This window comes from Diaporthe batatas (genome assembly GCF_019321695.1).
Source record: "Diaporthe batatas strain CRI 302-4 chromosome Unknown Contig00019, whole genome shotgun sequence".
NCBI classification, from domain to species: domain Eukaryota; kingdom Fungi; phylum Ascomycota; class Sordariomycetes; order Diaporthales; family Diaporthaceae; genus Diaporthe; species Diaporthe batatas.
Window position 1 is genome coordinate 411,349 of NW_025408566.1, and position 27,448 is coordinate 438,796.

At 54.2% G+C, this 27,448-nt stretch overlaps 11 protein-coding genes across 11 annotated transcripts; 6 read left to right on the forward strand and 5 right to left on the reverse strand.

Annotated features, from left to right (window-relative positions):
- Nucleotides 1-156: 156 nt before the first annotated feature.
- Nucleotides 157-2,143, forward strand: KVR01_012469 (uncharacterized protein). Its single transcript, XM_044786983.1, has 2 exons — nucleotides 157-872; nucleotides 936-2,143. Exons 1-2 carry the CDS (start codon nucleotides 335-337, stop codon nucleotides 1,961-1,963), a joined length of 1,566 nt encoding a protein of 521 aa, XP_044638657.1. The 5' UTR covers nucleotides 157-334; the 3' UTR covers nucleotides 1,964-2,143.
- Nucleotides 2,144-3,620: 1,477 nt separating this feature from the next.
- On the forward strand, nucleotides 3,621-4,761 carry KVR01_012330 (uncharacterized protein; the record flags this gene model as incomplete). The annotated part of the gene is made up of 3 exons (XM_044783046.1): nucleotides 3,621-4,021; nucleotides 4,084-4,275; nucleotides 4,344-4,761. The coding sequence occupies 3 exons, from the start codon at nucleotides 3,621-3,623 to the stop codon at nucleotides 4,759-4,761; spliced, it is 1,011 nt and encodes a 336-aa protein (XP_044638518.1).
- Nucleotides 4,762-5,083: 322 nt separating this feature from the next.
- On the reverse strand, nucleotides 5,084-5,745 carry KVR01_012352 (uncharacterized protein; the record flags this gene model as incomplete). Its single annotated transcript, XM_044784642.1, has 2 exons — nucleotides 5,084-5,388; nucleotides 5,493-5,745. 2 exons carry the CDS (start codon nucleotides 5,743-5,745, stop codon nucleotides 5,084-5,086), a joined length of 558 nt encoding a protein of 185 aa, XP_044638540.1.
- A 2,552-nt stretch (nucleotides 5,746-8,297) lies between these two features.
- KVR01_012391 (uncharacterized protein) lies at nucleotides 8,298-14,653 on the forward strand. Its single transcript, XM_044788067.1, has 5 exons — nucleotides 8,298-10,036; nucleotides 10,091-10,188; nucleotides 10,240-10,677; nucleotides 10,738-13,545; nucleotides 13,614-14,653. The coding sequence occupies exons 1-5, from the start codon at nucleotides 9,133-9,135 to the stop codon at nucleotides 14,046-14,048; spliced, it is 4,683 nt and encodes a 1,560-aa protein (XP_044638579.1). The 5' UTR covers nucleotides 8,298-9,132; the 3' UTR covers nucleotides 14,049-14,653.
- Nucleotides 14,654-15,295: 642 nt separating this feature from the next.
- Nucleotides 15,296-16,549, forward strand: KVR01_012341 (uncharacterized protein; the record flags this gene model as incomplete). Its single annotated transcript, XM_044783060.1, has 1 exon — nucleotides 15,296-16,549. The coding sequence occupies one exon, from the start codon at nucleotides 15,296-15,298 to the stop codon at nucleotides 16,547-16,549; it is 1,254 nt and encodes a 417-aa protein (XP_044638529.1).
- Nucleotides 16,550-16,785: 236 nt separating this feature from the next.
- On the reverse strand, nucleotides 16,786-18,790 carry KVR01_012446 (uncharacterized protein; the record flags this gene model as incomplete). Its single annotated transcript, XM_044787422.1, has 2 exons — nucleotides 16,786-17,475; nucleotides 17,531-18,790. The coding sequence occupies 2 exons, from the start codon at nucleotides 18,788-18,790 to the stop codon at nucleotides 16,786-16,788; spliced, it is 1,950 nt and encodes a 649-aa protein (XP_044638634.1).
- A 1,054-nt stretch (nucleotides 18,791-19,844) lies between these two features.
- Nucleotides 19,845-20,678, forward strand: KVR01_012369 (uncharacterized protein; the record flags this gene model as incomplete). The annotated part of the gene is made up of 1 exon (XM_044781612.1): nucleotides 19,845-20,678. The coding sequence occupies one exon, from the start codon at nucleotides 19,845-19,847 to the stop codon at nucleotides 20,676-20,678; it is 834 nt and encodes a 277-aa protein (XP_044638557.1).
- Nucleotides 20,679-21,226: 548 nt separating this feature from the next.
- Nucleotides 21,227-22,212, reverse strand: KVR01_012505 (uncharacterized protein; the record flags this gene model as incomplete). The annotated part of the gene is made up of 3 exons (XM_044786902.1): nucleotides 21,227-21,892; nucleotides 21,956-22,082; nucleotides 22,145-22,212. 3 exons carry the CDS (start codon nucleotides 22,210-22,212, stop codon nucleotides 21,227-21,229), a joined length of 861 nt encoding a protein of 286 aa, XP_044638693.1.
- Nucleotides 22,213-23,066: 854 nt separating this feature from the next.
- On the reverse strand, nucleotides 23,067-24,024 carry KVR01_012431 (uncharacterized protein; the record flags this gene model as incomplete). The annotated part of the gene is made up of 4 exons (XM_044787912.1): nucleotides 23,067-23,587; nucleotides 23,648-23,714; nucleotides 23,772-23,901; nucleotides 23,957-24,024. 4 exons carry the CDS (start codon nucleotides 24,022-24,024, stop codon nucleotides 23,067-23,069), a joined length of 786 nt encoding a protein of 261 aa, XP_044638619.1.
- A 179-nt stretch (nucleotides 24,025-24,203) lies between these two features.
- Nucleotides 24,204-25,331, reverse strand: KVR01_012324 (uncharacterized protein; the record flags this gene model as incomplete). Its single annotated transcript, XM_044792349.1, has 1 exon — nucleotides 24,204-25,331. One exon carries the CDS (start codon nucleotides 25,329-25,331, stop codon nucleotides 24,204-24,206), a length of 1,128 nt encoding a protein of 375 aa, XP_044638512.1.
- Nucleotides 25,332-25,804: 473 nt separating this feature from the next.
- Nucleotides 25,805-27,065, forward strand: KVR01_012452 (uncharacterized protein). The gene is made up of 3 exons (XM_044787017.1): nucleotides 25,805-26,458; nucleotides 26,519-26,724; nucleotides 26,818-27,065. Exons 1-3 carry the CDS (start codon nucleotides 26,425-26,427, stop codon nucleotides 26,881-26,883), a joined length of 306 nt encoding a protein of 101 aa, XP_044638640.1. The 5' UTR covers nucleotides 25,805-26,424; the 3' UTR covers nucleotides 26,884-27,065.
- Nucleotides 27,066-27,448: the final 383 nt, after the last annotated feature.

Sequence of the window (27,448 nt, forward strand, 5' to 3'; positions counted from 1 at the left end):
CCAAAATTTCTGGCGATAAGGAGTTTGGGCGCTCGGGCCATCGCCGTATCAGCAACCCCTGCACTATTCTTCAGCCCAGCTGCAGGCAGCTCCCCCCATGTGGCCTCCACCAGGAACGTGCAAGCGTGTGCCACTCGCGTCTCGCCGCCGCGGTCCGGCGCGTCACATTTTAAAGTGCTTTTTCTTTGACGCATTCATCACCTCGCCATTGCCGCCCACCACAAGCTTGTTTCTCACTGTGTTTCCTGGACCATAGGTTCCTGTTGAGCACCGCATCTGTTGTATTTGAATCGCCTCATCCGTCAAGTTTTTTTCTTTAAAAAAAAACAAAAGAATGCCTGTCAAGAAGCAGAAGGAAGCCGTGTCGGCTTTTGAGGCCCGCCGGCTAAACAACATCAAGGCCAATAACGAGATACTGAAGGATCTTTCAACCACGGCTGCAAAGATCGCACCGCCTCCACCTCCGAAACCTCAACCTCGCCCGCGGCCTAAGAGGCAGCCTGTCGAGAAACGAGAGCAACCCAAGAGGGAGAGGGCGGTGCCCACTCGCGCAAGCTCACGCCTCAAGGGCGAAACTCCAAAGCGAGAAGCTGAAGACTCGGTTCCTGCCTCGCTCTTGCCTCCGGATAGGCCGGCAAAGAAAGTAAGGGTCAATGAGGACTTGAAACTCGGCGACATCCTTGTCGAGGGCCGCAAGTTCACCAATGGGGTCGATGCCATCACAGGCCTCGTTGCTCTGCCAAGGCTGGGTGCGGAACCCGGGGTGCGGACATTTGACGAGGACGACATCAAGGAGACCACCGATGAAGACCTGCGCCAGACCCGGGAGAAGATGAACAGCCTGGAACTTTACGACAAGTGGGCTGTGAATGGTGGGTTGACCGCCACTCGGAACGGTCCCGTCTGGGCTGGCAGCTGACCTGAACGCATCGCAGACATTAAGATTGTACCACAGCGCATTTACTCGATGGGGTTCCACCCAACAGAGGAGAAGCCACTCATTTTTGCCGGGGACAAGGAAGGCGCCATGGGGATTTTCGACGCATCCCAGGAGGCCCCCGAGGTCGACGACGACGACGAAGATGCCGAGATTGCTGATCCTGTCATCGCAGCGTTCAAGACACATGCGAGAACCATTTCGTCATTTCACTTCCCACTCACAGACATGAAATCAGTTTACACGGCCTCATACGACTCCTCAATCAGGAAATTGGACCTTGGAGCTGGCACCCCGGTTTCTGTACAGATATTTGCGCCGAGCGACGACGAGGATCTACCTATAAGTGCGATCGACATGGCACACAACGACGCCAACACAATTATTTTCTCAACTCTTTCAGGATCCGTCGGCCGATACGACGTCCGGACCAAGGACGAAGCAGAGGTCTGGGAACTCAGCGACTCCAAGATTGGTGGCTTCTCATTACACCCCCACGCTCCCCACCTCTTTGCCACGGCGTCGCTCGACCGGACCATGAAGATATGGGATATGCGAAAGATCTCAGGCAAGGGCGAGTCACGGCTTCCGGCCTTGATCGAGGAGCATGTTTCGAGGCTGTCGGTATCACACGCGTCGTGGAGCCCCGGTGGCCACATTGCCACCAGCTCCTACGACGATACCATCAAGATATACGACTTTAGCGATGCCGCCTCGTGGAAGGTGGGGCACAAGATTAGGGAGAAAGATATGAAGCCGTCGAGCATTGTAAAGCACAACAACCAGACTGGAAGATGGGTCACGATCCTGAAACCACAATGGCAGCGGCGGCCAACAGATGGCATTCAAAAGTTTGCGATTGGAAACATGAACCGCTTTGTGGATGTGTACGATGCCAACGGCGAGCAGCTGGCCCAGCTGGATGGCGAGGGCATTACCGCTGTGCCGGCCGTTGCGCATCTGCATCCATCTCAGAACTGGGTTGTCGGTGGGACGGCCTCGGGCAAAGTGTGCTTGTGGATGTGAGTTGGCACGCATTGGTTGGGTAAGTCCTTAATGGCGTGCAGCACTCACCCGGCGCGGGGCCTCGCCGGGTGGCTGACAGGATTGGGTAGGTCGATGTCAGAGCATACAGCTTTGCAACAGTCTTTGAATATGGATTGTAAATTGTGAACTCGAGCCTCGTGTTTCCCGTGTTAGTCGCTTCATGAGAAGTACCACCCGCTTTCCTTGACTGCCCAAATGATTCGCTGTACCCTCTGTCGAATGCATCCTGGCCAGCTTGACCAGATTGATCAAGTAACTGGCACATGAATCGATCTACCCACCAGCTGAATGTACATATGTCCTGCCAACTGTGGCCGCTAGGTGATGGCTGCTGATATACAAAGGACAGAGTTTCATTCCTGACACCTAGTGATAAAGATAGCGAGATATGCGGAACCTGGTCCAGTTCTATTTGTAGTTTCGTTTCCTATCAATTAATCTCCATATGACGCCTTCACATAGTACTAAACACTTTAAGGTCTAGTATATATAGGAAAGAGTAATACTGAGAATACTTTAGAGAACTTGTAATACATAAGTCTATAGCCTTAGCCTTATACTATATAGACGAGGCTAGGAGATCTTTTAAAATGTTGCTAGTCTCAGATCCTGTTGCCTTTGGCGGGGCCAACTGAAATTTTGCAGAGCCGAACAGGGATGTTGGCAAGCGAGCGCTCCAGCGAATATGGCCACGCGCACTTCACACTGGCAATGCCGCTAGCTTGTTCAATTCAGACTTTGACACCATAATCCAGTGTCGTCTTGATCCTGCCTAGGTGTCTACGTAGAGACTTGAAGTCTCTTTAATCCATTGGTCTCGGCCGGGCCCCAAGCTTCTGGACCCCCAAGCCTTCGACCACCCTTTAAACGATCTCTTCGCTTGGTTGACAAATTCGGCCCGACCAGCCCTCGTTTCTGCCTCGAACATGGCACTGATCGAATTTCTTGACGGACTGCCGGTTGGAGTGCAGCGTCTCATACCGACTCTCGTCACAATTTCTGCACTCTACATTAGCTGGAGGGTGTGGAGGTTTTCCATCTCACCAGCTTTACACCCGCGCCGCCCTAAGCCTCTCCCGTATCTTGTACCATGTGAGCAATGCTACCGTCCCTGTCTTGGTGGCAGCACTTTATTTGGCTGACCACAGATTGGTAAAAGTCTTCGGAAATGTTGTGTCCATGGCCCAAAATGCAGGCGCCACATTCACGCGCGGGAGGTAGGGCTAATTTTGTAACTATGTGCATTCCTGACCCTTACTTGATTTGTTTGGGCACTAGGAAAGAAGTTATTTGAGCGCTTTTACAGGAAGACTGACCATTGTTCAGGGAATACTTTGGCAACTCGCGAGAAATTTTTACGGTCACAGTGATGGGAGAGGAGATGTATATCGCCACCTCAGCCAGCGACGTCGCCGCGGTGTACCGCGATACCCAGAGACTCGACTTTGATGGCTTCATCAAGGACGTCATGGCTGACTTTGGGTGCACCAAAGAAACACTGGGGAAGATGTTTGACTCCACAGTCAGGCCAAAGCACTGGATGGACAAGACTCACGACGACTTTAAGCTGCAAATGCATCCAGGAGACCGTCTGAAGAGTGTCGAGACCCAATTCCTAGGCAATATTGACCGCATGATGAATCTTGACTCAATTGCCAGCAGTTGTGTCCTGGCTTCCACCAAGGACTCCAAAACGGTGTCTCTGTGGCATTGGAGTTGGGCGGTCCTTTCCGACGCTGCAACCCATGCCTTCTTCGGTGACGCCATCTCCAAAGTTGCCCCTAACGGCCTGGAAAACTTCTGGACATACAACCTGGAATCATGGAAGATACACTCCAAATACCCCAGGTTTGCTGCCCCCAAAGCCTTTAATTCTCTAGAGCGCAGCATTCAGGTATTCATTGACTACCTGCGTCTGCCCAAACAGCAGAGGCCTGGGGCCTGTTGGCTTGTCGAGCAGCTTGAGCGAGGCATGGAAGAGCTGGGCATTTCCGAGCCCACCCAATGCGGCGCCATGTTATTCAGCCTGCAGAACCTGTAAGCCATATTGCATCGAGCGCAACGCAGGTTGATATTCTTGTGCTCACAGAGAACTTCAGGATCAACACCAACGCGTACCGGCAGTGCTTCTGGTGCCTCGCCTATATCTTGCATGATCAGGCGTTACTTGAACAAATCAAGAAGGAGATCCAACCAGCTTGGGATGGCCGCACCGTCGACATGGGCTACCTACTCAACCATTGCCCTCTGCTTGCATCATTTTACGAAGAAATGCTGAGACTGAACAATGAGTCCGCGCCTTCTTTCCTGCCCAGTGACTCTCTTGAGGTCTGTGATACTGACTTATCCACTGTTGTAGGCCTGTTGGTATCCGCTTAGTTGCGGATCCGGTAACCATTGGTGGCAAGGAGTTGCAGCCTGGTCGCAAACTTTTGATGCCATACAAGCAGTTGCACCTTGACCAGTCTGTATTTGGCGCTAATGTCGATGCGTTCGATGCCCGACGATTTATGAACGACAAGAGTTTGGAGCGTAGCACAAGTTGGCGGCCCTTTGGCGGTGCAAAGACACATTGCCCGGGTCGATTTCTGGCAAGGAGAGAGGTATACATGTTCTTGGCCCTGGCATTGTTCCGGTTCGATGTCAAGCTCGTTCCCCGGCCTGGCGAGAGCGTGCCTCGGTTCCCTTGCGCAGACACTGCCATTCCTGCAGGTGGCTTGCTGCCCCCAAAACAAGGAGACGATGTGTTCTTGGAGGTCAAACGAAACACTTCGTAGACAATCTACTTTGAACTGGGTCCAATTCATCACATTGTTGCTCAACGTGACGGCTGGGTCTTCAAATGTGTAGCTGCTGCTTAGAGCTCCAACGCATAGAGTGTTTAAATGACGTGCACTCTGAACAACTAGAATAAGATCAATTGATGCACACTTGATGTGCTATGGGGTGATTCAAGGGCTCGGACAATCCGGGGAATTAACTCGAACATTAAGTTTTGCCCTCCATGAGAGTTAAGTTTAAATTATTTACACGAAAACTTTCGACTTTTTTTACGAGGTCCGAAATCAACCCCTCCTGCATGGGTACCACCCCCAGAGCCTAGTAGAAGATGCAGGTCTCGGTGGGATGCTCGATCTCCTGGGCCTTGACCTGGAAGACGGTGCACTCGTCCTTGCCAACCGCCTTGCCGTAGGCCGCCTCCGGGTAGACCCAGTACTCGCCCTCGGCGACGTCGGGGCAGGCCAGCCACTGGCTGTCGAGGCCCTCGGCTCCGCCGTAGTACAGGTAGATCTCATTCTGCTCGGCGCCCATCAGCGCAAAGGGCCCTGCGGGGGCCACGCCGGGTGAGCCGGCTGGGGTCAGGGCCAGCAGGCCGTCGGCTGCGCCAGAGATGTCGACGAATCCTGGGGACTTGTAAGCTATTGTTGTGGGCAGCAATGGGCAGGCCGGGAAAATGATAACTCTTTTGTGCGTTCCTGTGTCCGGTTTGTGATGCGAGTTTACTTACCGAATTGTTGGTGTGATGTGCCGTCGTTGTAAACAGCCATAGCCTCATCGATCAAGTGCACAGCTGGGGTCGCATCTCCGCACGAGGAGTTGGACTCAACGCCGATGTGCCAGTAGCGACCCAGGGGCTTGAGAGGCTCGCCGTCGATGGGCGAGCCTGGTGCGGAAGCGACCAGGTTGAAGTATTGACCAGTCTGGGCGAATGCGCTGCTGGCGCAGGCGAGGGCGGCGGCGGCTACGGCAGAGGTCTTCATTTTGAACGTATGTGGTGATTGAATGTGGGTGGTTCGGGTTGATGGCGAGACTGAGGAGTGTCGTGTGTTTTATTAGATTCAAGACTTTTGGGTGAGCTGGACCTGTTGTGTTGATTTCTCAAGCCCGTCTCTAAGGCGCTTCTTTATATGCGCCCCTTGGGTTCAGTGCTGTTGGGACGTGCCTTGTTCTGAGTCGGTGTATTTGTTACCCCTGTTAAAACACGAACGCTAAATAGAGGGAAAGTGGTTCGAGTTAGTCTTGTTGACTTGGCAATGCGATCATCCGCTCCACATTTTGCCAGCCCACAATCTCGTTGCTCAATGGGTTTCTTTTTTGAGTGCTGAAGTCATCTTCAACCCCCTTTCTTGATGGCTCGTGCCGGGCTTGGTGTGCGGGCTTCCGGGGAGACAGGGACTAAAGTACGGGGTTATGGAGCACTGAGCTGTGGGTACTAGGTATAAGGCCGCAATTGTGAAGACAAGACACACTATTCCCACCTCCTATAATTCACAACTCCGGTATGCCGCAATTCTAACTTCACCATCCCGTCCGGCATGGCACTTTTTCTGGCAGCATCCCAGGACTCTTCGCTCCTTAATCCCATGCCCCGGCTTCGTTTCTGCTGAAGACCTGTAGACCGACATGGCTACTGCTGAGACAGAATCATGTCCCTCGAATATCTGCCACATGTTCAAAGCTCTTGAGGATTGCGACGGGCCGCTGGGCATTGATTTTCTAGAAAGAAAAGAAGAATAGGACTGTAGTGCGTTCACTGCTCGGCCGAGTCCCTTTCAGGGTCCAGGCTGCACGGGGGAGACGAGGCGACGCTCAGCCCTCAAAAGGTGGGCCTACCCCGAGCGTCACAAAGAAGGCGGTGTTAGGGCAAATTGAGCAGGCCATTCAGGTTGTTCCTTGTAGTCAGGTCAACCAAGCCACCCCACTTCCTCCTTAACCAAGAATGACCAGTTATTCGCTCACAAAGGCCTCGCTCCATGCCTCCTGATCCATATCCGCAGCGTCGAATGGGTGCCAAACCCCGTCCCTCAGTTCGACTTGAAGAACGTGCACAGTCTTTGTTCCCCTTTTCTCGCCAGGCCCGCAGCCCAAGTAGATGGAGTCTCTCTCTGACTGTTCTCCGTGGTCTGAGTCTCCAATACGCTCCGCTACGTACTGCCAATGGTCCACGGCATGTCCGTAGCTGTCGAGAATCTTCTACTTGACCATCCGCCCTGGGCTATCGGTCTTGCATTGACCTATATAAGCGTCCAGATTACCAGCATCATTCTTAGTTGCTGGAAACCTTGCGCGCTGTATCTTGAACACGAGACATTGGTCATCAGGTATGTCCGAGTCCCTCATGGTCTTGTTGCATTCCTGCAAGATGGTGTCGACTTCGTCGAGTAATGGTGTCTGCACAGTGAAATGGCTGCGACCTTTAGGGACAACGGCCTCCAATTGAGGAAGGCTATTCTTTAGAGCAAAGAATATGCCAGTTTCTGTTAGCAATGGGTCAAAAATGGGGGTAGATGCATAAACGAGCAGATCGGGTTCAGCAGCTCTCTCTCATATGTGGGAGATGGCTATTTCAACTAATGAGCGACAGACTCTCGACAGAGTTACCTTTAAATCTATTGGGGAGATATCCAGCTCACAGAAGACGGTCCCCAGGCCAGCCAGGGCCAGCTGAAATATCGAAACCGACAGTGAAGGGAAGTCTAAGGCAATGTTTTTACGCATCACCAGGTCCCTTCTGCCCTGGCCCATCGACCTTGTACTAAATGTCGGCGTGCGATTGTTCTGTGCAGCACGTGGCGGATGGCAGCGTAGAGCTGGAAGGTCGATTCCGTCTCTACCCTGGTCTTTAGGCCAAAGCCTTCAAATGCGCTGTAGTGTAGTCATCCTTGAAGAGATGGCGGGCGATCTTGGGTGGGGCAGCCTTGTTGAGCGAGCCCATTCAACAGCCGTTGGTAGCCTCAACGGCCCAAAGTCAATTTGAACAATTGCAAAGGTAAAAAAAATAAAAAGGTCGAGGGCAGGCTTGGCTTATTGGGAAAGATACACAGGTCACTAATAATAAACATGCACAAAAAAAATCTTGTTGGCTCTTTGGGTTTAGTTTTTGAAAACGTCGCGGTTACTCCGAAGGGCCGCCATGATCGGGAAGCCGGTGGCTTGGACGACAACGCAGGAAAGGATACCCCTGAGAGCAGTCTCTACCTGGCTGCCACTAAGATTAGCAGTGCTGGAAGTGGTCGCTACCCCGACACGTGTGCGTGTGGCTGAGGGCCACGGTGCGCGGGTCGCGACGAGATGGAGGCACGTTGAGATGCTGAGGCGCTGAGACATGATCGAGGCGGCTTGGTCTGAACAGAGCAGGTGAGCTCGAGTGGGTGAGCGAGTGAGTGATGACCTCTGGCATGTGATAGCTGTCAGCTGGCAGCTCCTCCCGCGCCAGCCACGCTTGCCTGGGTTCTAATCGATAAGGAGAGAGGCGCTAAGTGGCGGGTGGGTCTTGCCCGTACCCACAGACAGCCGGAGCTTGGCCAATGATGGGATCGTCAGTCGTCGACACTGGGGTCATTCGTTCGCTATCTATCACGCCAACTCCATCATTCCGTCCCAAGTCGTCACAGGCCCCTCGACCAGAACGTGCCGTCACTCAGGGTCCTGGTGATGCTCATCGCCCTGCCTTGGCCTCCAACACAACGACACCCCGAGGCCTTCAGTTGGGCCACTCCTACTCTCCCGGGCCCAAGGCATCATCTATCCACCTACGCCGCAGACTTGGCGATATTCCTAAAAATACTGCCTACGGAGTATACCAGCATCCATTCCCCGCCCCCTCTCTGTTCCTGGCCTCGTCCGGGAACTATCCCTAGGTGCCTATTCGTCTTCTTGTTATCCAACAGCAGCACACCCCATTCGTTCCGATCTAAGGACTCGCTCCATCGCCGGGCCACCTTTCGTCTCCTGTTAATAAATCCCCCGACGAATCCCACATAATCAGGTACTCAGCCTGGCTTGTGACCGTATATCCTGTATACCCACATTTCGGCTCCCACCCACCACACCCATCGCTGCTTGGTGGCTGCTCCTCTTTGTCCCGCCGGGACCAGCGCGTCACTCGGCCCAGCTTCTGGCAGACCCTGGACCTCTTCACCCGGGTCACCTGCTGCCCGCCCCAGCCCGAGTATCCGGCCTATCCTGCACCGTGGATCACGTCCATTCCGGGAGGGCTGCATGACAAGAGCTCAACCCTGCTGTCCAACAGTTGCTGCATCTCGTCCCACCTCAGCGTCATCCACTAGGAACGCCTGCCCCAGCCTTCCTTGCAGCCATCCTTTGCCCACCTAGGCAGTGGTCTGCCTGGACCGACCCACGAGACGATGGAGCCCGATCTACCTCAGTCTCCGAACCCTCCACAGCCTCCTGCCGACCCCCAGGCTGACGCGAGACACCGTGCCCACCAACAAAGAGACCCCGATACGACCTCGACTATCCTTCAACCACTCCGCCAACGCGGTGCCTGGTCTCCCCACAGACATTCCGAGGACGAGTCCCGCCGCCGAGTATCACATCGAAAGCTCCAAAAGCGACGGCCCCCTCACCTGTCCAGCATGGACTTCCCCGAACAACTCCAACAGAAAGATGGGGACGAGGATCAAGAGGAGGATGTCTTGCCCATCGGGCTTGGCAACGGCAACCAATCCTTCATGAACCTGAACCAGAGCATCTTCGGTCTCATTGCTGCCGCCGGCCCCAAGGTCGACTTCCACGACAGGTTCGAGGGGAACAGCAGCGAGGAAGAGGACGCGGACGAGTCCGACGACGATGGAGCACGTTCCAAGCAGAAGAAGGACGGCGCTGCCACCGGGAAACTGGCACAGACCACAGTGCTTAAGCAGCCGCCGTCCAAGGCCAACAAGCAACACCGTCGCAAGTTCAGCGACAGCAAACTGATGAAGTCGGTTCCAATATTATCCAGGCTGTCGACTAAGAGTCGTTCAAAGAGGGGGAGCAAGGAAGCCGTTTCTCAGATTCAGGAAGAGTCGGAGCCCGAGTCCCCCGCCGGCGATGGGACGGCAAACGAAGAACTTCGGCTTGCGCCTATGATGAGCCGGATGCTTGATGCACGTGCTGAGATGTCGGCACGCCCGAGCTTTGACCTGGAGCGACGTTCAATCGATCGAAGGGACGAATCATCCGAGACCACGGACCCGGGCCCCTCCGAACTCTCCAAGAGGCTGCAGAAGATCTTTGACTTTGAGGAGCCCGAAGAGCTCATTTCAGGTTGGTCACTGTCCCGACGTCTGACTTGTGGATGGCAACTGACATCAAAACTAGAATACCCGTGCTGGCTACTCCAAGGTGTGCTCCTGCAAGGCTATATTTACATAACATCTAGACATATCTGCTTCTACGCATACCTTCCAAAGAAAGCGGTCAGTCTGCCCGGGCCACTCCTCGAGGATACCACACTCACAATATACAAGCACGAGGTCACCAAGTCTGGCTACCTTTCCAAGTCTGGCAAGCGAAACCCCAAGTACAACCGGTACTGGTTCCGGCTCAAGGGCGATGTGCTGTCATACTTCCGTGATCCTTCGAACCTGTACCTCCCCCAAGGCCAGATCGATTTGAGATACGGCATCTCGGCCACGATCACCGACAAGGATAAGGACGGCCTGCATTTCTCGGTTGAGACCGACCACAGGACATATCATTTTCGGGCAGACAGCGCACCCAGCGCCAAGGAATGGGTCAAGTGTCTGCAGCGGGTTATCTTCCGAAGCCACAACGACGGCGACAGTGTCAAAATCAGCCTGCCGATCGCGAATGTTATCGACATCGAAGAGACACAGATGCTAGAGTTCGCAGACACTTGCAAGATACGTGTCATCGACAACGATGAGACATATGCCATTGACGAGGTATGGCACTGGCCCAAAAAGACCGCTCTCTTGTCTGAACTTCTGGCTAACATTCAACAGTACTTCTTCTCATTCTTCAGCTTCGGGAAGGAGGCAATCGGCGTGCTCAGAATCCTTATCGAGGATTCCACGTCTTCTGCCAACGACAGCCAACCCAGGAAACTTGACGTCCCGCCAACTGTCGACGAAACAGCTGCGGTAGCGACGAGCAGCACACAGACCGGGCTTCAGCCTGGCTTCAAGCCTAGCCCTGGCCTTGCGCCAATACGCACTGCCAAGATACGAGACAACGTGAGGGCTACGCTGTCTCCCCTATCCCCTCAGTCGCCACAGGGCCCCTCTCCTCGCGCTAGTGGTGATTTCTCGAGGACCAGCTTTGACGCGATAAGACAATTTGGCCGAGGGAGTAGGGATACGAGTCGCCAAGAGATCCCCCGACGCAGCTACAGCAGGGACAGCCGGTCAGCCAGCAGGCATCGCCATGATGATAGCAAATCTGGGGCAGACAAGTTCCCGTCCACAGACTCAAACGCCGAGTCGACCGAGGACCCAAGCATAGCGAGCATCTCAGCCATGACGACCTCCGGGGAGATGGACCAGTCAGCCAGCCAAATCCTCAGGGGGAGTGATGTCTTCCACAGTCCCACGGTTCGGAGGTCAGCCTCAGCTACCAGGGCCAACGAACGCGAGTCGCCTCGCAGTCCCTATCAGCACGTATCGCCTGGCCCTAGGCCGCACCATGCTGCTACCACAGGCCAGGGAATCGATCTGTCCTCGGGCGACAAGGCGGAAGGCAGCCCGTCGACGCCAACCCTTCAGGCGATCAGCAAGATGGGCTCGTATCCGTTGCAGAGAGTCGGCGCGTTTGCGGAATACCTGGGCCGGCACTCGAAGCGTATGGGTGGCCTGCTGGCTACCGAGTCTGCAGGCTACGCCGGAAAGATGTCGGGAATGTGGAAGGGCGGCCAGAGGCACTACGACGAGCCAGCTGCGCTGCGAACAGACGATGAAGCCGACGATGAGGAACAGGACAAGGTCTCTGAGCAGCGCTTCCAGGACCATTTTGCCCTGCCTAGGTCAGAGAAGCTAAGGGCGACCTACTTCGGGTACTTCATGCGCGTGCTGCCACTTTATGGCAAGGTTTACATGAGCGACCGTAATTTCTGCTTCCGGAGTCTAATTACTGGGTCTCGCACCAAATTGATCCTTCCAATCCGGGACATCGAGAATGTCACAAAGTCGAGTGGCTTCCGTTTTGGGTACGCCGGCTTGGTTGTTGTTATCCGCGGCCACGAAGAGCTGTTCTTTGAGTTCGGTGACTCGGCGCTGCGCGACGACCTGGCAATCTTCCTGCTCAGGGGAATCGAAGCTGCGAAGTTCCTGCGCGAGTCTGAAGAGCTCGGGACTGAGGAAAAGGAAGACGCGCAGAACGCAGAGGAAGAGCACAAGGCTCTCGAGGAAGCTCGGCATGACGAATTCCCAGACCATGAGATCGCTCTCCCACGCCAGGCTTCGAATGTGTCCGACGGGCCGACCATCATTTTCGATGATCCGAAGGCGTCATTCATCAACTTCAAACCTGAAAATTCTCTTCGGATCACCTGCCTAACTATTGGTTCCAGAGGTGACGTGCAGCCGTACATTGCGCTTTGCAAGGGGTTGCTTGCCGAAGGCCACAAGCCCAAGATCGCGACCCATGCCGAGTTCAAGGACTGGATCGAGGGGCACGGTATCGAGTTCGCCCCTATCGAGGGCGATCCCGGAGAGCTCATGCGACTCTGCATCGAGAACGGCACCTTCACGGTAGCCTTCCTTCGCGAAGCCAGCTCTACCATGCGAAGCTGGCTCGATGGGCTTCTGGCAAGCAGCTGGTTGGCTTGCAAGGGCTCCGACGTCCTCATCGAAAGCCCTTCCGCCATGGGAGGCATCCACATTGCCGAGAAGCTCTGCATACCCTACTTCCGGGCCTTTGGCATGCCATGGACGAGGACAAGGGCTTATCCGCACGCCTTCATGATGCCCGAGCGAAAGATGGGCGGTGCCTACAACCTGGTTACCTATGTGCTTTTCGATTCGGTCTTTTGGAAGTTCACTGCGCACCAGATCAACCGGTGGCGCAACAAGACACTGGGCTTGCCAAACACTAGCCTGGAGAAGATGCAGCCGAACAAGGTCCCCTTCTTGTACAACTTCTCTCAGCACGTCGTGCCTCCGCCGCTGGACTACAGCGATTGGATCCGTGTCACCGGTTACTGGTTCCTCGACGAAGGTGGTAAGGACTGGACTCCCCCAGCAGATTTGGTGGCCTTCATCGACAAGGCCCGGAAAGACGACAAGAAGATCGTCTATGTCGGATTTGGCAGCATCATCATGGACAACCCCGCTAAGTTCACCCGCGAGATCATCGACGCCGTGTTGAAGGCAGATGTACGATGCATTCTCAGCAAGGGATGGAGTGACCGTCTGGATCCTAAATCCGAGGAGGCCCAGAAAGCTGCCGCTGCCGAGGGCGACGATGCTACCAAGGGGACGCATGACGGAAAGGGTGGTACGACTGAGGTTCCTCTTCCGCCTGAGATCTTCCTCATCAAGTCTGCTCCTCACGACTGGCTATTCAACCAAATCGACGCCGCGGCCCACCACGGCGGCTCTGGAACAACAGGTGCGAGCTTGCGGGCTGGGATCCCGACGATTGTGCGCCCCTTCTTTGGCGATCAGTTCTTCTTCGGAAATCGCGTCGATGATCTCGGCGTCGGTATTCTCCTCAGGAAGTGGGGCGTCAATTCTTTCGCCCGGGCGCTGTGGGAGGCAACACACTCAGAGAGGATGATCGTCAAGGCGAGGGTGTTGGGGGAGAACATTCGCAAGGTAAGCTTCTTCTTGTTAAGTAACACGTGTGTCGACCTTATTCGGCCGCTGACTTGTATGTTTCAAAGGAGAATGGTGTCGACACAGCCATTCAATGCATCTATCGCGACATGGAGTATGCCAAGTCCCTCATCGAGACGAAAGCTGGCAGGAATGCAGCCGCAGCCGAACGAGCAGCGACATCGGGCTCCGACGACCTCGACGACGATGCCGAGGAGGAGAGCTGGACGTTCATAGGAGACGACACGGGGCCTGACGAAAATGACCTGGACATTGACGGAGTGATGCGGCGAAGCCAGTTTCTTATGCCCCTGACTTCGCCCGACGGCCCATCTGCACGGAACAAGTCGCTCGGGAGCAAGGCGCTGATGGGCGGGAACAACGCCTCGCTGATGTCGGCCAATCCTGCAATCATACCGATGGCCCAGCGCAGCCCGCTCAGCCCGTCGCGGCACAGCGACACGGGCAACGATAGCTCGAAGGAGAACGAGCGGGGAAGATAGAGGACCTTCCAGTGCGCCCTTCGGGCGACTCTGCGGCTGAGGGATGGCCTGCCCTGGAGGGAATCGTGGAACAGCCTGAAAGCTGAACCTCGACGCTCAGCCACGGAAAGCTTTGCCTTGGAACGGATCGGGAAACCGTCTTAAGTCTTGCACTGCTGGACCATCAAGGCCTGAGTAGGCGCAGGGAGCGGGTACCCGGGTGTGGGACGACAGTGAGTCGTCCTTGCAGGATGGGGTGTGATGACTAATATAATGAAAATAACATACACTGTTGTTTCTGTGGTAATGAGTCTGGATGCAGAGGAGTGGAGGAACAGAGCAACAGCCGGCGTGACGAGGAACGGATGAGAGAGGGCTGCATCCATGGGTTCATGAGGGCTAGACGGGAGTTGCCACGGCTGCTTCCAAGGCGGATTCTCTCTCCGTTCATTCTGGTGCAGAGAGGTATCACGACAACAATCTGGGTCAGCATGGCGTTTTATTCGGATGGGTTGGCCTTGTGGCCAAATATTGTACGCCTCCTAATGATAGACGATGGACATCCTAGAATCAGTGTGTTCTGGAAACAGAGCACGACGCTCAATAATTCTACAAGTATTCATATGGTCGACCTCTGACGCGGCCATTGAGGTGGATCGCGAACCATGACTGCAACGTAGGTCCACCCACGGCAGCTCCGTGTCTACAGACCGAGTAAGTAAGTCCTTGGGCTACTTGTGTCGACGATTCTAGTCGACGACGCCGTCAGGAGCGATTCTCTCTAGCATCGTCTGGACGGCAGCACTTGAGCCACGAGGCTTGGGCCATCGGTCGGTTTAAGTCGTTATCGGCATTGTGTATTTTTTTTTCGGTAAGCCTTTCTCAGATGGGTCTTTCAGCGTTGACCTTCTCTATTGCGGGACCGTGTGCGCCTTCGGATGTATCCGAAATGAGAACAAATCGCTTGCAGACTGAGAAAACAAACAGTGCCACCGGAGGGTGTCCGTGACAGATGACGACCTCCGATCCCGCAAGGAGGGTCGCAACGATGACACACGAGAGGCCACGAGCCGGGAAAGAAACAAATCCTCGCAAATGCTCAGGGGAAATGAAGCGGCGAGTCATTGTTCACAGTGAGGACTGTTTTGAAGTTCTACTGGCATGGTAGATCAAAAAGCCCTTCAAGTTGCTGCCGTCCACACCAGCCACTCGTTGCACCAGGCAAGGTCGTGTTGGTGATCACCAAGTTTTCATCCAAACTTTCCAACATGCTTTCTCCAAGGACAGGTGTGCTCCTCACCCTCGGCGCCGTGACGGCATCCGCCTCGGCCCAAGATGCAATCACCAAGCCGCTCTCAACACGCATGATCGAGTCGGCCATCGGCCGGCAGCACGGTGTCGTCTCCTCCGGGGCGTCAACCAGCACCCTCGAGTCCGGCGTCCTGGCCCTGGCGACGCAGGCCTGGCTCAAGCTGTACGGGGACGACCCGTCCACCCCGTCCGAGCAGGTCACAGACTTTGCGTCCTACGTCGACGACATCATCGCCAGCGTCACCTCGGCACCGGCCTTCTCCAACGCCACGGCTGCGGCGCTGCAGTCCCTGGACCGCCTCACCATCGCCCAGGCCATCACGAACCTCGAGGAGGCCCCCGGCGCGGCTGGCAGGCTCACGGCCACCGAGTCGCTCGCCCTCGACACGCTCAACTCGTCGCTTGCGCTGCAGCGCCGCAACCAGGCGGGCGGGCTGTTCTACTACGTCTACCCGTACTGGTCGTACCTCGACGGCGCCGCCGCCTTCCTTCCGTACATGGCAGAGGAGCCAAGCGCTGCCTACTCGGCGGCAGACATGCTGCTGCAGATCACGCTGCTGTACCAGGCGTGCTTCCAGGAGTCGACGGGGCTTGCTGTGCACGGGTATGATGCGTCCAAGACGGCCGTGTGGGCTAACAATGCCACGGGGGCGTCCCCGTACGTCTGGGGCCGGAGCCTGGGCTGGTACCTCGCCGGGTTGGTCGACGCATGGGAGGTGTTGACCGCTGATGGTGAGGATGGGGGCTGTGCCGGTGCTGGTGGCGGCGCGGATGGTAGCTGTGCGGGCTTGCTGGCTGCTATCAAGGACCAGGCCTCCACGCTGATGACCAACATCGCCCAGTACGCGGACGAGGAGACCGGGGTCTGGTGGCAGCTGCCCACGTTCCCCGGCCGCGAGGGCAACTTCCTCGAGAGCTCGTCCACGGCCCTGTACATCTTCTCGATCCTCAAGGCCCTCCGGCTGGGACTGCTGGAGGAAAACCAGCCCCTGGCGGACGTCGCGCTGCGGGCGTATGATTACACGGCCAACGAGTTTGTGGTGGATTACGGGAATGGCACGCTGGGTTGGAACGGCACGGTCATTGTTTGCAGTCTCAACTCGACTGCTACATATGAGTACTACACTGGCCGGCCTATTGTTTTTGACGCACCTCTGGGTGAGGCGGCATTCGTGTGGGCAAGCTTGGAGGTCGAGAGGCTAGGCGCCTAGGAGGACCCGTACATACATACAAAAGGGTATGTTAATTAATAATTAAAAATCCCTGGGCTGATGGGATGGACTATCTTGCTCGTTCCCTATCAACATCCGCTGCGATCCATGGGGCTGTGGTCCCTGAAGTCATATATCTAGGTATCCAGTTCCCACCCTGACAGTCCAGCCGGTACCCATGTGATTAATCTCCTTCGCACAATTACTTCTTTGACACAAATTCCCAGCAAGCTGATCTACTCAGCCAACCACCTCCCGCCTCCGAGACATTTGCGCAATTGGACCTTCTTTGACCTTGCCCTGTTCTCCATCGCGTACATCCTTTCCAGTCGACCCTTTGCCAAATCCAGCTCTTCATCGTCGTTCCAATTTCGAATGCCGTGAAACAGTAACGGCAATGGGGACGATTTCCACTGTGGAACATCGTAGTGCCACGACGCAACTATCATCGATGAAAGCAGGGTGGCGCTGCCGATGACTAGAGCATAGGGAAGGGTTAACCAGCCCCATCGGACTTTGACGACGTACTGTTGCTGCCATACCATACCGAGGGCCACTGATTCGTTCGCCGATCTCATTATAGCGTTGGTCATGCTGTTAGCGATGTTCGCGAGAGTCGAACTCACATTTTCTCCCTCGCCGAACCCGGGCGAGACAGTGTGGTCGAGAAAGTTGAGCTTGGTGAAGAGATCTGTCGACAGAGCAATGTGGTCGTACAGGCTGACATTGAGCTCACTGTGGTCGAAAGGGGGTAGAGGGCTGGAGACATTGTTACCATCGATATCCGGTGTTAGCATAAAGGGCCAATTGTAGACGTCAGTGCTTATATGTATGCTGCTGGTGTTGAGGCCGCTGAGAGCCTGGTTCGCAACAGGCCTGAGCTCCACATCTCGGATGGAATAATACTCCTGGAGTGTTCCATTCAACTAGTATCCCAGTCAATTTATCAGCACCGATGAGAGGCATCGACCATGGGCTTACAACGGTGACATTGCTATACTGTTTCGTACACCAGCTAATTGAACATTCCGTGATTACAAGGCCTTGACGCACGTCAAAGAATTCTGAATCGTTAGGGGACCTCTGCAAAATGGCCGTGGATACGAGATGAGCTGAAATAGTGTCCAAGGAAACCCCAACAGCTGAAATCTTCGCGATGCTCTTCACTTTTGTCCCCTCATCGATATGAAAAGTCCAACCCCTAGGTGTTGTGATGCGTGCCAAGCGTTCAAGTTGAATGATCTCGGCGGTGTCGGTCACGTTTTGGCATGAGCTGCAAAGTCCCAACGAGTTGAAGGTTGGCCAAGAGCAGTTGCTGGAAGGGCAGTTGAAGTCAATGAGGGGTTCGCCCAACTGATAGTAGCCGTTGTAGAAGGCTCCTTGAAAATAAGGATCTATGTTGAAATGCTGCTGCCCACTTAGGGGGAAGACAAGGGACCCGTTTCCGTCGATTTGCAGGCTCGGATTGCCCCGGTTTGAGGGTTCATAGTTGTAGTAGTTCGCCACTGCAGTGGTTGAGTTGATCCCACTCGTTGGAGCCCAGCCGCCTGCTTGGACACTGATCAATTGCTGTGTCAACGGGCCCATAGCCATTCCGCCTGTCGTGATCAAAGACGCTGCATATACCATTGGAGGCAGAATGTTCATGTGGGGTTTCCAGCGACAAATGAGCCTGAGCGAGCCAAGTGGTCCTCGGCTGGCTGAATCGAAAGTGGCCAAGTCCGCTACCGAATGAGCCGTTGAGAGGCTTATTTGCAGCCACTTGAGCTGGCCGAGGACCTCGGAGATGACGACTATCATGGAGCTCTGGGCGCCTGTGATGAGGATGGAGAATATCGTACTGGGTTGCAAGAAGAACGACCATTTCGAAGTCCAGGTGCCATCTAATTCGTGAGAGAGAATTGTAATGGCAATGAGACAGGCCAAGCTGAAAACAATGCAAGAGATCTCCCAAAGCCACTTGTCCCTGAAAAATGGGGTCTTCCAGTCGAGGTGCTTGGACTGATGAACCGAAGCTGCTGGTCTTTTAGAGCCCATTGTTGTGGTTGGATCAGAGGCTGACAATATCATGACAGAGTTCCCAGCTGTCTGCTGGTGGTGAACATAAAGAGCAGCAGGAGGTGAGGGTGGGAAGTACTCTCGTTGCGCGGTCGACGGAGAATCTTGACTGTCTTGCATGCAGAGCGAGTCTATGGACAGCGTTCTGGCCAATGTGAGCGAGTGTGTTGGTGAGCGCGGCATCTCCAGGATTCGCGATATCGGAAGGTCTAGGTATCCAGTGTAATTCGACTGCCTCCAGCCTCGGCTATAGCCATGAAGCGGAGTTGATGGGATTGAACGGTTTATATTTGAGGGTTGCGGTTGCGAAGAGCACTTGAGCTCTGCCGCTTGCGATAGGTTTATGATGAATGATCATTGACATGAGAGATGTGTGCCTATGTACATGGTCCAGAATTAGGCAGGATGCTGACATCTGGAGTACACCAGCATTGCTAGTACAGGCACTCTTGGAACAAGCGAACGTGGATAGGCTGGGGTTGCGAGAAGCGGGCGGTGAACGCTGAAGTTTCAGGTTGTAATTAGTGATCATTTAGTGATTGGTGCTCAAATAACGGCACGAAAAAGCATTTGGGGGCTCAACGGGTTCCGACGGGGCCATTTGAGGCTGACTTCCATCGCACAACAACGTGAGCCAATGGCAGCAATCTACGTAGGAAAAGGGTACGTGGACAAGACATTTTGTATCATAACTGACGCAGCAAGCCGATAATCCCCCACAACTTCCTGACTCAATCGGCTCGCGATAGTTCCGGAGAGTTGGGGGCAGGGCTAGAAGAGAACGAATCCCTCTGGCGTGTAACACGAGGAAGTCGTGTGCGGTGGCCCCACGAACTTCTTTCAAAATAATTTCATGGGTCGATATGATTAAAGGCTGAGATGACCTCACAAAGTTCCCTCCGGCCTAAGACCACCCCTGGACAACAATAGACTTCATAAAAGGCGTGTTCAAAGGTCACCGCATGGCAGAAAATGCTATTGAAGAAGGCTTTGTTGTACAATACATGTGGCAGACGGAATGCCGCGCGAATCCCTTATTGTACAAGTACAAAGGAGAACCACATATAAATAATTGATCTGCATCCAGATCACCGGCAGGAAGTTGTGGATCCAACACAAGCATAAACCTCAGGTCTTTGTCTGTGACGCTACGGCCGGGCTGCTTTACAGTTCATCGGAAGCGCAAAGAGCACGTCTCATACGCCAACGGTTTTGCAAAGTGGCTGGTCCATTAGTCATGCCTCGCATTTTCAAAAAGGCATTGGCGTTCCTCGAGCCGAAGAGGAATGTGATCGCACAACTGGATCTGGTTGATCGTAGTGGGTGTCCCAGCTTCCTGAATCTAACCGGATTGACAGAAGACCCAGAGCTATATCGTTATATTCGGGCGCAAGTGCGCCAGATTAAAGCAGATTTCCAAGACAGCTCAGTGTTCCCCGACTCGTCTCAGGGCTCAAGCTGCAATTGCGGCTCCGCCAGGACGAGCCATTGGCAACTTGCCAGGAAAATCAAAGACACCAAAGCCGGCTGGCAGGACGAACTTGCCCAAAGCTTGCTGCCTTATGTCTTGTCACATTTGTCAGCGAGCATCGTGGGCAATGTTTACGAGGCCCTCGCCGTCGATCAGCCCCTGACTTGGCAGGCCTTCCCGCCGTGTGACGTGCGCCAGAATAGGAACAACCCATCCTTTGTGCTCGAGGCCGCAGGTTGGGCTATTCGGGCTCGCATTAAGCGGAGACCTGCCGCAATCAAGGGTTGCGTCATCACGGGAGCCTTCCTCAACGTCATCAAGCGGCACTGGCTTGGCTGCGAGTGGTTTCGAGGGGGCCATACCGGCAGCTTCCCCGAGCAGAAATACTTGCAACATGAGCTGCTGCAGGAGGCCCTGGATACTTATCTTGAGGATCCAACACAGGAGACGTTCGCTATGTCTGCAGACACACTTCGCTGGTCCCTGGCAGCTCTCCCGTGCCCTCTCAGAGCACATCATCCTGACTTTCATCACGTCCAGCAGGGGCCTGCTGCCGAGGGTTCGAAAGACAAGGCCTTGCAATCATCCAGTGACCAGTGAATTGAAGTGGAAAGTATGTTGCAAGCAGTCTGTAATTTTCTTTAATCGATCGAAGTACTTTCATCGGAAAGGATGGACGGAGGGTGGCAGTACACATACCCTAGGTAGGTTGGCTTTCTCATAATACATCAGCACAATCAAATCAGTTATTTTCTGGGAGAACATTAATAAATTAGTACTTGGCTTAATCTGACCAAAAAGTGAGTGCACCAAGCAAGTTCAGTCTCCGATTAACCACCTGGGCATGTATCTTTCACAACGGCTCTAGAGCTGACTGTCCCTCAGCGGCGGCTTCTACTCAGATGTCATATATTCGTTACGCGGCACACATGAATCCGAATCTTCGGGGACCGTCAAATACTCTGCCAGTGTCATGAAACAGGACACGAAATGCCCGTTAAGTCGGTTTGTCTCCAAGGAGCCTCAATTCAACGCAGTTGTAATTTTTCGCCTACTTGCGGCTGGCATCTATTCTGGCAGGGCAGGGGATTTGCATGCCCCAGGGTGCTCGTAGAACGCGAGGCCCTCCTCCACCTGCCAATATTTGTTCATTTTCTCTTGGACTGCCACTCTTCCAAAGCCGGCACTTTGTAGCATTGGTCACACACGACCATCAGATACTCATCCCGGACCCATTTCAAAGTGTCCACAGTACCTTTGCCGCCCATCATTTCCCCACATTGATTGCAGCGGCCAGCTGCCCTCCCCGGACTCACGGGCTTCAATTGGCGGAATCCTCTCATCAATTCAGTGGCCCAGTCCGCGGCGAATTCAGGACAGTCCCGAAGCAATGAACCGAAAGCCTTGCTGTTTGAGAGGCCATGCACGCTGGCGATGGCCATTGACATGTATATCGGCAGAAAAGTTTTCTTGAGTGATCCCATCTCTTCGCTGTAGAGAAGACTGATAGCCGGGTTGAGCGAGCTCTCGATGATTTTCTCCGTGTCTTCCACGTGGTTTTCCCCTGGAAAAGCGGTACAGAGGGATTGAGCATGCTCCCGGGCGTGACTGCTGGTCCCGCGAACAGCGAGGTCACGGAGGGGGGCATGGACAAGGTAGTCGGCGGTCTTCCAGACCCGCAGCAGGGCCACCAACGCATCGTCCCCGGGATATGACTTCTGAAGGTCGATGGATCCAGTGTAGATGAATTTGAGGAAACAGTCAATGTCACACCGCTCCTGCTCTTGCAGTGCGACGACTCCGGTCTCTGACTCCTGCCGTCTCACCGTCAACATCCTGATAGGGCATTTTATCAGGCCAGGCCAAATTGCTCTTACCTTGAATACGCCCGTCAGCGCCTTATTGAACCATACGCTCCTGGTGCAGAGAATGGTCTTGTGCAACTTCCACGTTTGGCCACCACATTTGACCTCCACGTCGGCCAGAAACCCGCTCTCAAACAGCCTGTGTATACCAATTGTTAGCAGATTTTGATTTTTTGAGACAGGAGCACCATCGCAACTTACTCCAGATCTTTTGTTCTCAGAATGCTCGATTCCACGGCCAACATGCCGGGGCCCTTCTCTTCGGCCATCTTCGATTCTGGACTTGTCAAGGTTTGTGAACGCCCCTTCAGAAGCCCTGGAGTATGTGGCTCGATCTGTAAGGTGCTTGAGACTTGAGATCAGAGTGATGAGAATAGAGATTTCCGCTTTGGGAAAGTACTTCCAGAATAGGAATCTGAAAATGAGACCAGGTGCAATGAACAAGGCTTGTGGGTAAGGTATCAAACATTAAAGACCAGTATGGCTTGAAATCATGGCCGTGGGGTTTCCCTGGGGATTGGAGCACTCGATTTCAAGTCATGAAGTGGCAGAGGTCTTAAGGGCACTAGGAATAGCTTCGAGGATGCTGGCTTAATGTCAGCTGTATAGCATCTTGTGATGCTTGCGTAGCTCGGCAACCTTCTTGCGTAGCTCGGCAACCTTCTTGCGTAGCTCGGCAATGGGAGTCGTAGGCAAGGTCAACCTCCCCCCTCCAACATTGAAGCTTTGATAAATCACACACAGGTTTGCCGTATTTACTGTGGCGAGTTAGCCGAGCCAAGGGTATCAACTACGTTACTCCTCATAATGCTCATGTAATTACACATCGGCTGTTGAATCATTGTGTTCTAGAGAGTAATTGAGACCATGGGGCTCTGTACATAAATTTATGCACCAGCTCAAGCTATGGACACGGTAAAGCGGTTTCAAACTACCCACACGCCTCGAGCTCTTTGAACCAAACTCCCGGGTTGTGCCTCGGATCAATCGATTAAGTTTTGCCATCAAATGCTCGGGTGTCCACTTCGCGCCCGCGGCATCTCTCTTCCAACCTCCTATCAACCTTCCATGGAACACCCTCCCATGTGACACCCTTTACCCTCGTGGAATATTCTCTAGGCGTTTAGAGAGGAAAGCATTTCTCGCACAGATGTTCAGATTTCCCCTCCTTGAGCCACCGTGGACGGTTGAGGTGAGATGTCCTCAGCTTTCTGCACTTGGTACATTTTTTTGAGCAGCGTGGTGGCGTCTGAATGGATGACATGCTGTCCGTGAGCGCAACTGCCCAGTCCGAGGAGAAAGCCGGGGTGTCGCGCAGCAGGGTCTTGAAGTCTCTGCTCTCACCAAATATGTGAATGCTGGAGACCAAGAAGGACAGGGTGGTGGGTCCAAAGGCTTCGAAAATGGGTCCTCCTCGGTATTGGTATAGTACGCGGACGAAGTCGACGCAGTTTCCGATAGGTTCATCCCAGTTCTCCGAGCTTGAAGCGCCGGCAAATTCCCAACTTGCCTTCCGAAGCTGGTCTTTGAAACCATCAAGCGCGAGCTTGCAAAGATCTGGAATTTCGAAGCATTCGCCCAACGTCCAGATTGAAATGCTTGCGACGGAACCAGTCACAGGGTAGATTTCGGTCACATTGATACCTGAAACAAGCATTAGCCAAGAGTATCTTATGATGTTGTTTTCAGAAGTAAAAGCCATACTGCCTGTGTAGATGTACTGCAGCAGGCAGTCAATCTCGTGCTCCTTGAATTTAGCTGCCTTGATCGCCTATCAAATGCTTGCTTGTCAGTATGTGTTTCGTGCGGTGTGAACGTGAACTCTTACCTTGACCTCGTCCGAGGTTGTCCAACGCTTAAACCAGCCGCTTCTGGCGCAGAGGATTGCTTTGTGGACACTCCATTCGCGCTTCCCGCAAGTGACTTTCATATCAGAAAGCTCCCCGCTCTCCAACAGCCTGTGAAGTCAGGAAACCATCTCACAAAACCAAGATGCCCAAGTGGCGAACCTACTTGAGGAACTGGTCCTGATCTCCTCCTTGCGCGCTCGACCAGACTAGGTCATTGGCCTCTCCAGCCATGGCGACAACCTTGTTGACAAGGTCAAACTTGAAAGGAATTGCAGTAATTGTAAGTCTGATGAGGGATTTTCTCTTTCTGAAGGATAAAAGACAGTTTGCGTTGGTAGTCTTGAAGCGGTCAAGTTGACCTTGCAAGCAAGCGCAGGTATCTAGGTAGGTTGGCAAAAGCTTGGAGCTGCCTACCCAGGTGGCTTGGAGCTGCAAGAAACCTCAGTTGATTCAACAGAAAGCGAGGCCCCACCTTGCAACTTGCTAGCTTCAACTTTTTCCCTTTCAGCCTCCCTTCCACGCCAAGTGCGACCATGGAGGTGTCTTAGGCACTGCAGTTTACCGCCGTCGGGGTAGTAAAGCCAGCACGCCCACTTCGTGAACAAGCCCTCCTTCATCTGATTGCGCGCCCGCTGTCCAATGTGGTCCTCTATGAAGGCTCCTCTCGCCATTGCCAGCCGCGTGGGAAACACACGGTTGAGGTAGTGCTTCGTGGAGGCGACGTGAGTCTTGTCGTGCCAGAAGAAAAGAGGCGTCAGAGGGACCTTGTGCGGGCTCGATGGCGCCAAGAAGTCTCGCTTGAGGGCCGCAGTCGTCTCCCGAAGTCCGGGGAAGGGTTTGACATGCGAGGAGTCTGCGTACTCGAGCATCCGGGGCGAGGGCAGGCAGACGTACTTTACAGGAGCATCCTCACTCGAGTCACTCTCTACCATGACCTCTACGATCGATTGGATGGGAATGCTGACGATCAAGTTCCAGTCATGCTGCTGCACCCACACATACGGCGTGTCGACCAGCCTCAGCGCCGAACGCACTGCCAGCCCGAAGCCAAGCCGCTCCGAAGGCTCGATGAAGACTACACGCTCGTCCTCAGTCCTTTGGATCTTGAGCGCCGTGAAGTTGGTCGCGATGCACGGTGACCCATACTCTGCCTGGCCACAATCCTCGAGCAACAAGACCTCCTCCAGTGATTCGGCCCCAACAAACTCCTTCAGGACGAGTCGCTTCACATTGTCCTTGTACGCAGCGAAGTTCTGGGCGCCCTCGGCCGTAACCGACCCCTTCTTCAACCGATTCACCGGCGCAATCCTGTCATAGGTATCTAGGACCACGACAACATTGCACTCCAGGAGGAGAGGGCAATGCTCGTGGAACGAGGCCAGGATTGTGTCGAGCAACTCAGTGGAGGGCGCCGAGGGCGTGGGCGACGTCGTGATGATGACGGTCAGAGCCTCGGGTATCGGAGGCATGCCGGGTTCGGACGAGGCAGGCGCCTCGGGCCGCCGACAAGACAGAAGGTTGTCGTCTGAAAAGAGCATGGCTCGATGTCGGAGATCTGCCGGGTGACGTTGGTATGGGGGTTGACAGCCAAAAAGGTCCGACACCCGAGACGTGTCAGGGGAATTCAGGCAGAATTGGATTGTGCTCTCAAGGTAAGCTCTCGATCGACGCCATTGCCCTGCTCTGCCAACTGCTGACCACCTTCACCGTTGCTACGACGATTGCCGGCAGTTGGAGTGTCTCTTGTGCTCGGAATTCCCGCCCTCCGTGGTCGTTTCTTTGGTCCTGTCGAGGTTAAAAATGGATGCGTGAGAGGCGTCGTTGAAAACCGCTAGCCCCTGCCCACCTTTACAGAACACCTCATTGGCTAACCACCCGGGTGTCACAGCATATGTGCCGCCTCAACCCGCCCCCACCATCCCGCGATTCAAGCAGTAATAGACGATAATAACCCTAGGAACAACCCAAGAAAGGTGAACCCTCGTTCGACCTGCGTATCAGATGATCTCCACGGGCCCGAACCGACGTTGCGGATGAGACAGAGACTCGTCTGAACATGATGCCTAGTCAAGGTCGTCCGAACACGGAACTTGTCGCAGATCCAGCTGATCGCAGTGATCCGGGGGGACGTGCAATGCTCAGCGGCCGATCCCTGCCAAGCTTTTGGACAATGGTTCTGGGGTGGATCAAACACGCCCGCCTGCTACAAACTCGATGCTCGTCTAGCTCGAGCCTATGCCATTGAACCCACTGCCCCGTTAACCCAAGCACTACGAGCTCATCGGTGGCGGGCGCGGCGGGCTGGAAATTCGAGACGACCCGGATGAGCATGACGGCGCTCAGGGACGGCGATTTCAAATGCCTTCCGAAGGCGTCTAGTAATGTGGTACATGCCTGGTCCTGAAGTCCGGAATGGCCAAGATCGTCGTCACTCACGCCTGACCATGCGACGACACGAGGACTATATAAGAGAGACCAATCTTTCTCCTAGACCTACCAGATCATCTCCATCATCAACAATCACATTCTCTTCAAGCATTTCTACACGGCCAGGCGTCGCTCATTCACTAAGTACTTATTAATATAACGTTCACTTTTCTACCAACCCATCTTCTTCTACCAACATCCAAAATGGTTCGCATCACTGCTGCTGCTGTCCTGGCTTGTGAGTCTTCCTCACCCCCACCCACCCACTACCAAGACAAAGCTGACCCCATTCTCCCAGTTGCCTTCTCTACTCTCGCTCTGGAGCCCAATGATGCCGGTGCTAAGAGCGTCGGTGCCGGTGACGCCTCCCAGTTCATCACCGGCGGCTGCGTCAACGACGCCGACTGCTCCTCCGCCTGCTGCGCCGAGATCTCCGGCTCTGGCCTCGGAATATGCTCCGCCGAGGCCGCCTCCGAGCAGAACGGCAAACTTGGCTGTGGCTTCGTAAGCGCAACCTCTCTTCTCCTCTTGCGGCCCCCCATCCATTCTGCTGTGTTTTAGGCACTGCTCTGTCGCACTTGATTAACACATCATTAGGTCGACCCCAACGCGGCTGCTACTATTAAAGCCGCTGAGGCCCAGGTTGAGAAGCAAGGCTTCTAAGGGACTTGTTAATGACTGTATGATGGGATTCACTAATGGGCCATGATCTGGAGTACTGTGGGCCTTGGTTGCCCAAGGAGGATGCTGCTTACGAAGTCATGTCTCCAACCATTAGATTCACTGATGCTATGCCTACCATAGCAATAGGATCATTATTGAAATCACATTCCATGCTCATTTTGCCTTATCCTTCAAATGCAAAGGGAATAATTCCCTTCCCACCGTTGGGTTACTCGACCTTTGTGCCCCGTTGACACCGAAGCCGGGTATTCTTAGTTCGACACGGGCTGATTTAGCACGTTGAGGCTGAACGCATGAGGAAGAACAAAGCGCACCATTCAGCTTTGCATTGTATAGGCCTAAATTCTATTTTGTTTTCCCATGCCCTTAGGTTGGCCTCCCACATGGTAGCCTCCTGCAAATCTAAAGGTTTCACTGTCTTACGACATGACCTCCAGTAGGATGGTACCGTGGGCGAACCCAGGGGACAGTATTAATCCCCCTCACTGCCGAGGCAGGCCCTATAGGCCTGCCGAGATATGAACATCAAGTCGTCTTTGTGGCA

Coding starts and splice junctions, on each gene's coding strand:
- KVR01_012469 (XM_044786983.1), top strand. CDS start 335: ATGCCTGTCAAGAAGCAGAAGGAAGCCGTGTCGGCTTTTGAGGCCCGC. Junction 873..935: donor CGACAAGTGGGCTGTGAATG/GTGGGTTGACCG, acceptor AACGCATCGCAG/ACATTAAGATTGTACCACAG.
- KVR01_012391 (XM_044788067.1), top strand. CDS start 9,133: ATGGAGCCCGATCTACCTCAGTCTCCGAACCCTCCACAGCCTCCTGCC. Junction 10,037..10,090: donor GCCCGAAGAGCTCATTTCAG/GTTGGTCACTGT, acceptor CATCAAAACTAG/AATACCCGTGCTGGCTACTC. Junction 10,189..10,239: donor CATACCTTCCAAAGAAAGCG/GTCAGTCTGCCC, acceptor ACAATATACAAG/CACGAGGTCACCAAGTCTGG.
- KVR01_012452 (XM_044787017.1), top strand. CDS start 26,425: ATGGTTCGCATCACTGCTGCTGCTGTCCTGGCTT. Junction 26,459..26,518: donor TGCTGCTGCTGTCCTGGCTT/GTGAGTCTTCCT, acceptor CCATTCTCCCAG/TTGCCTTCTCTACTCTCGCT. Junction 26,725..26,817: donor GCAAACTTGGCTGTGGCTTC/GTAAGCGCAACC, acceptor ACACATCATTAG/GTCGACCCCAACGCGGCTGC.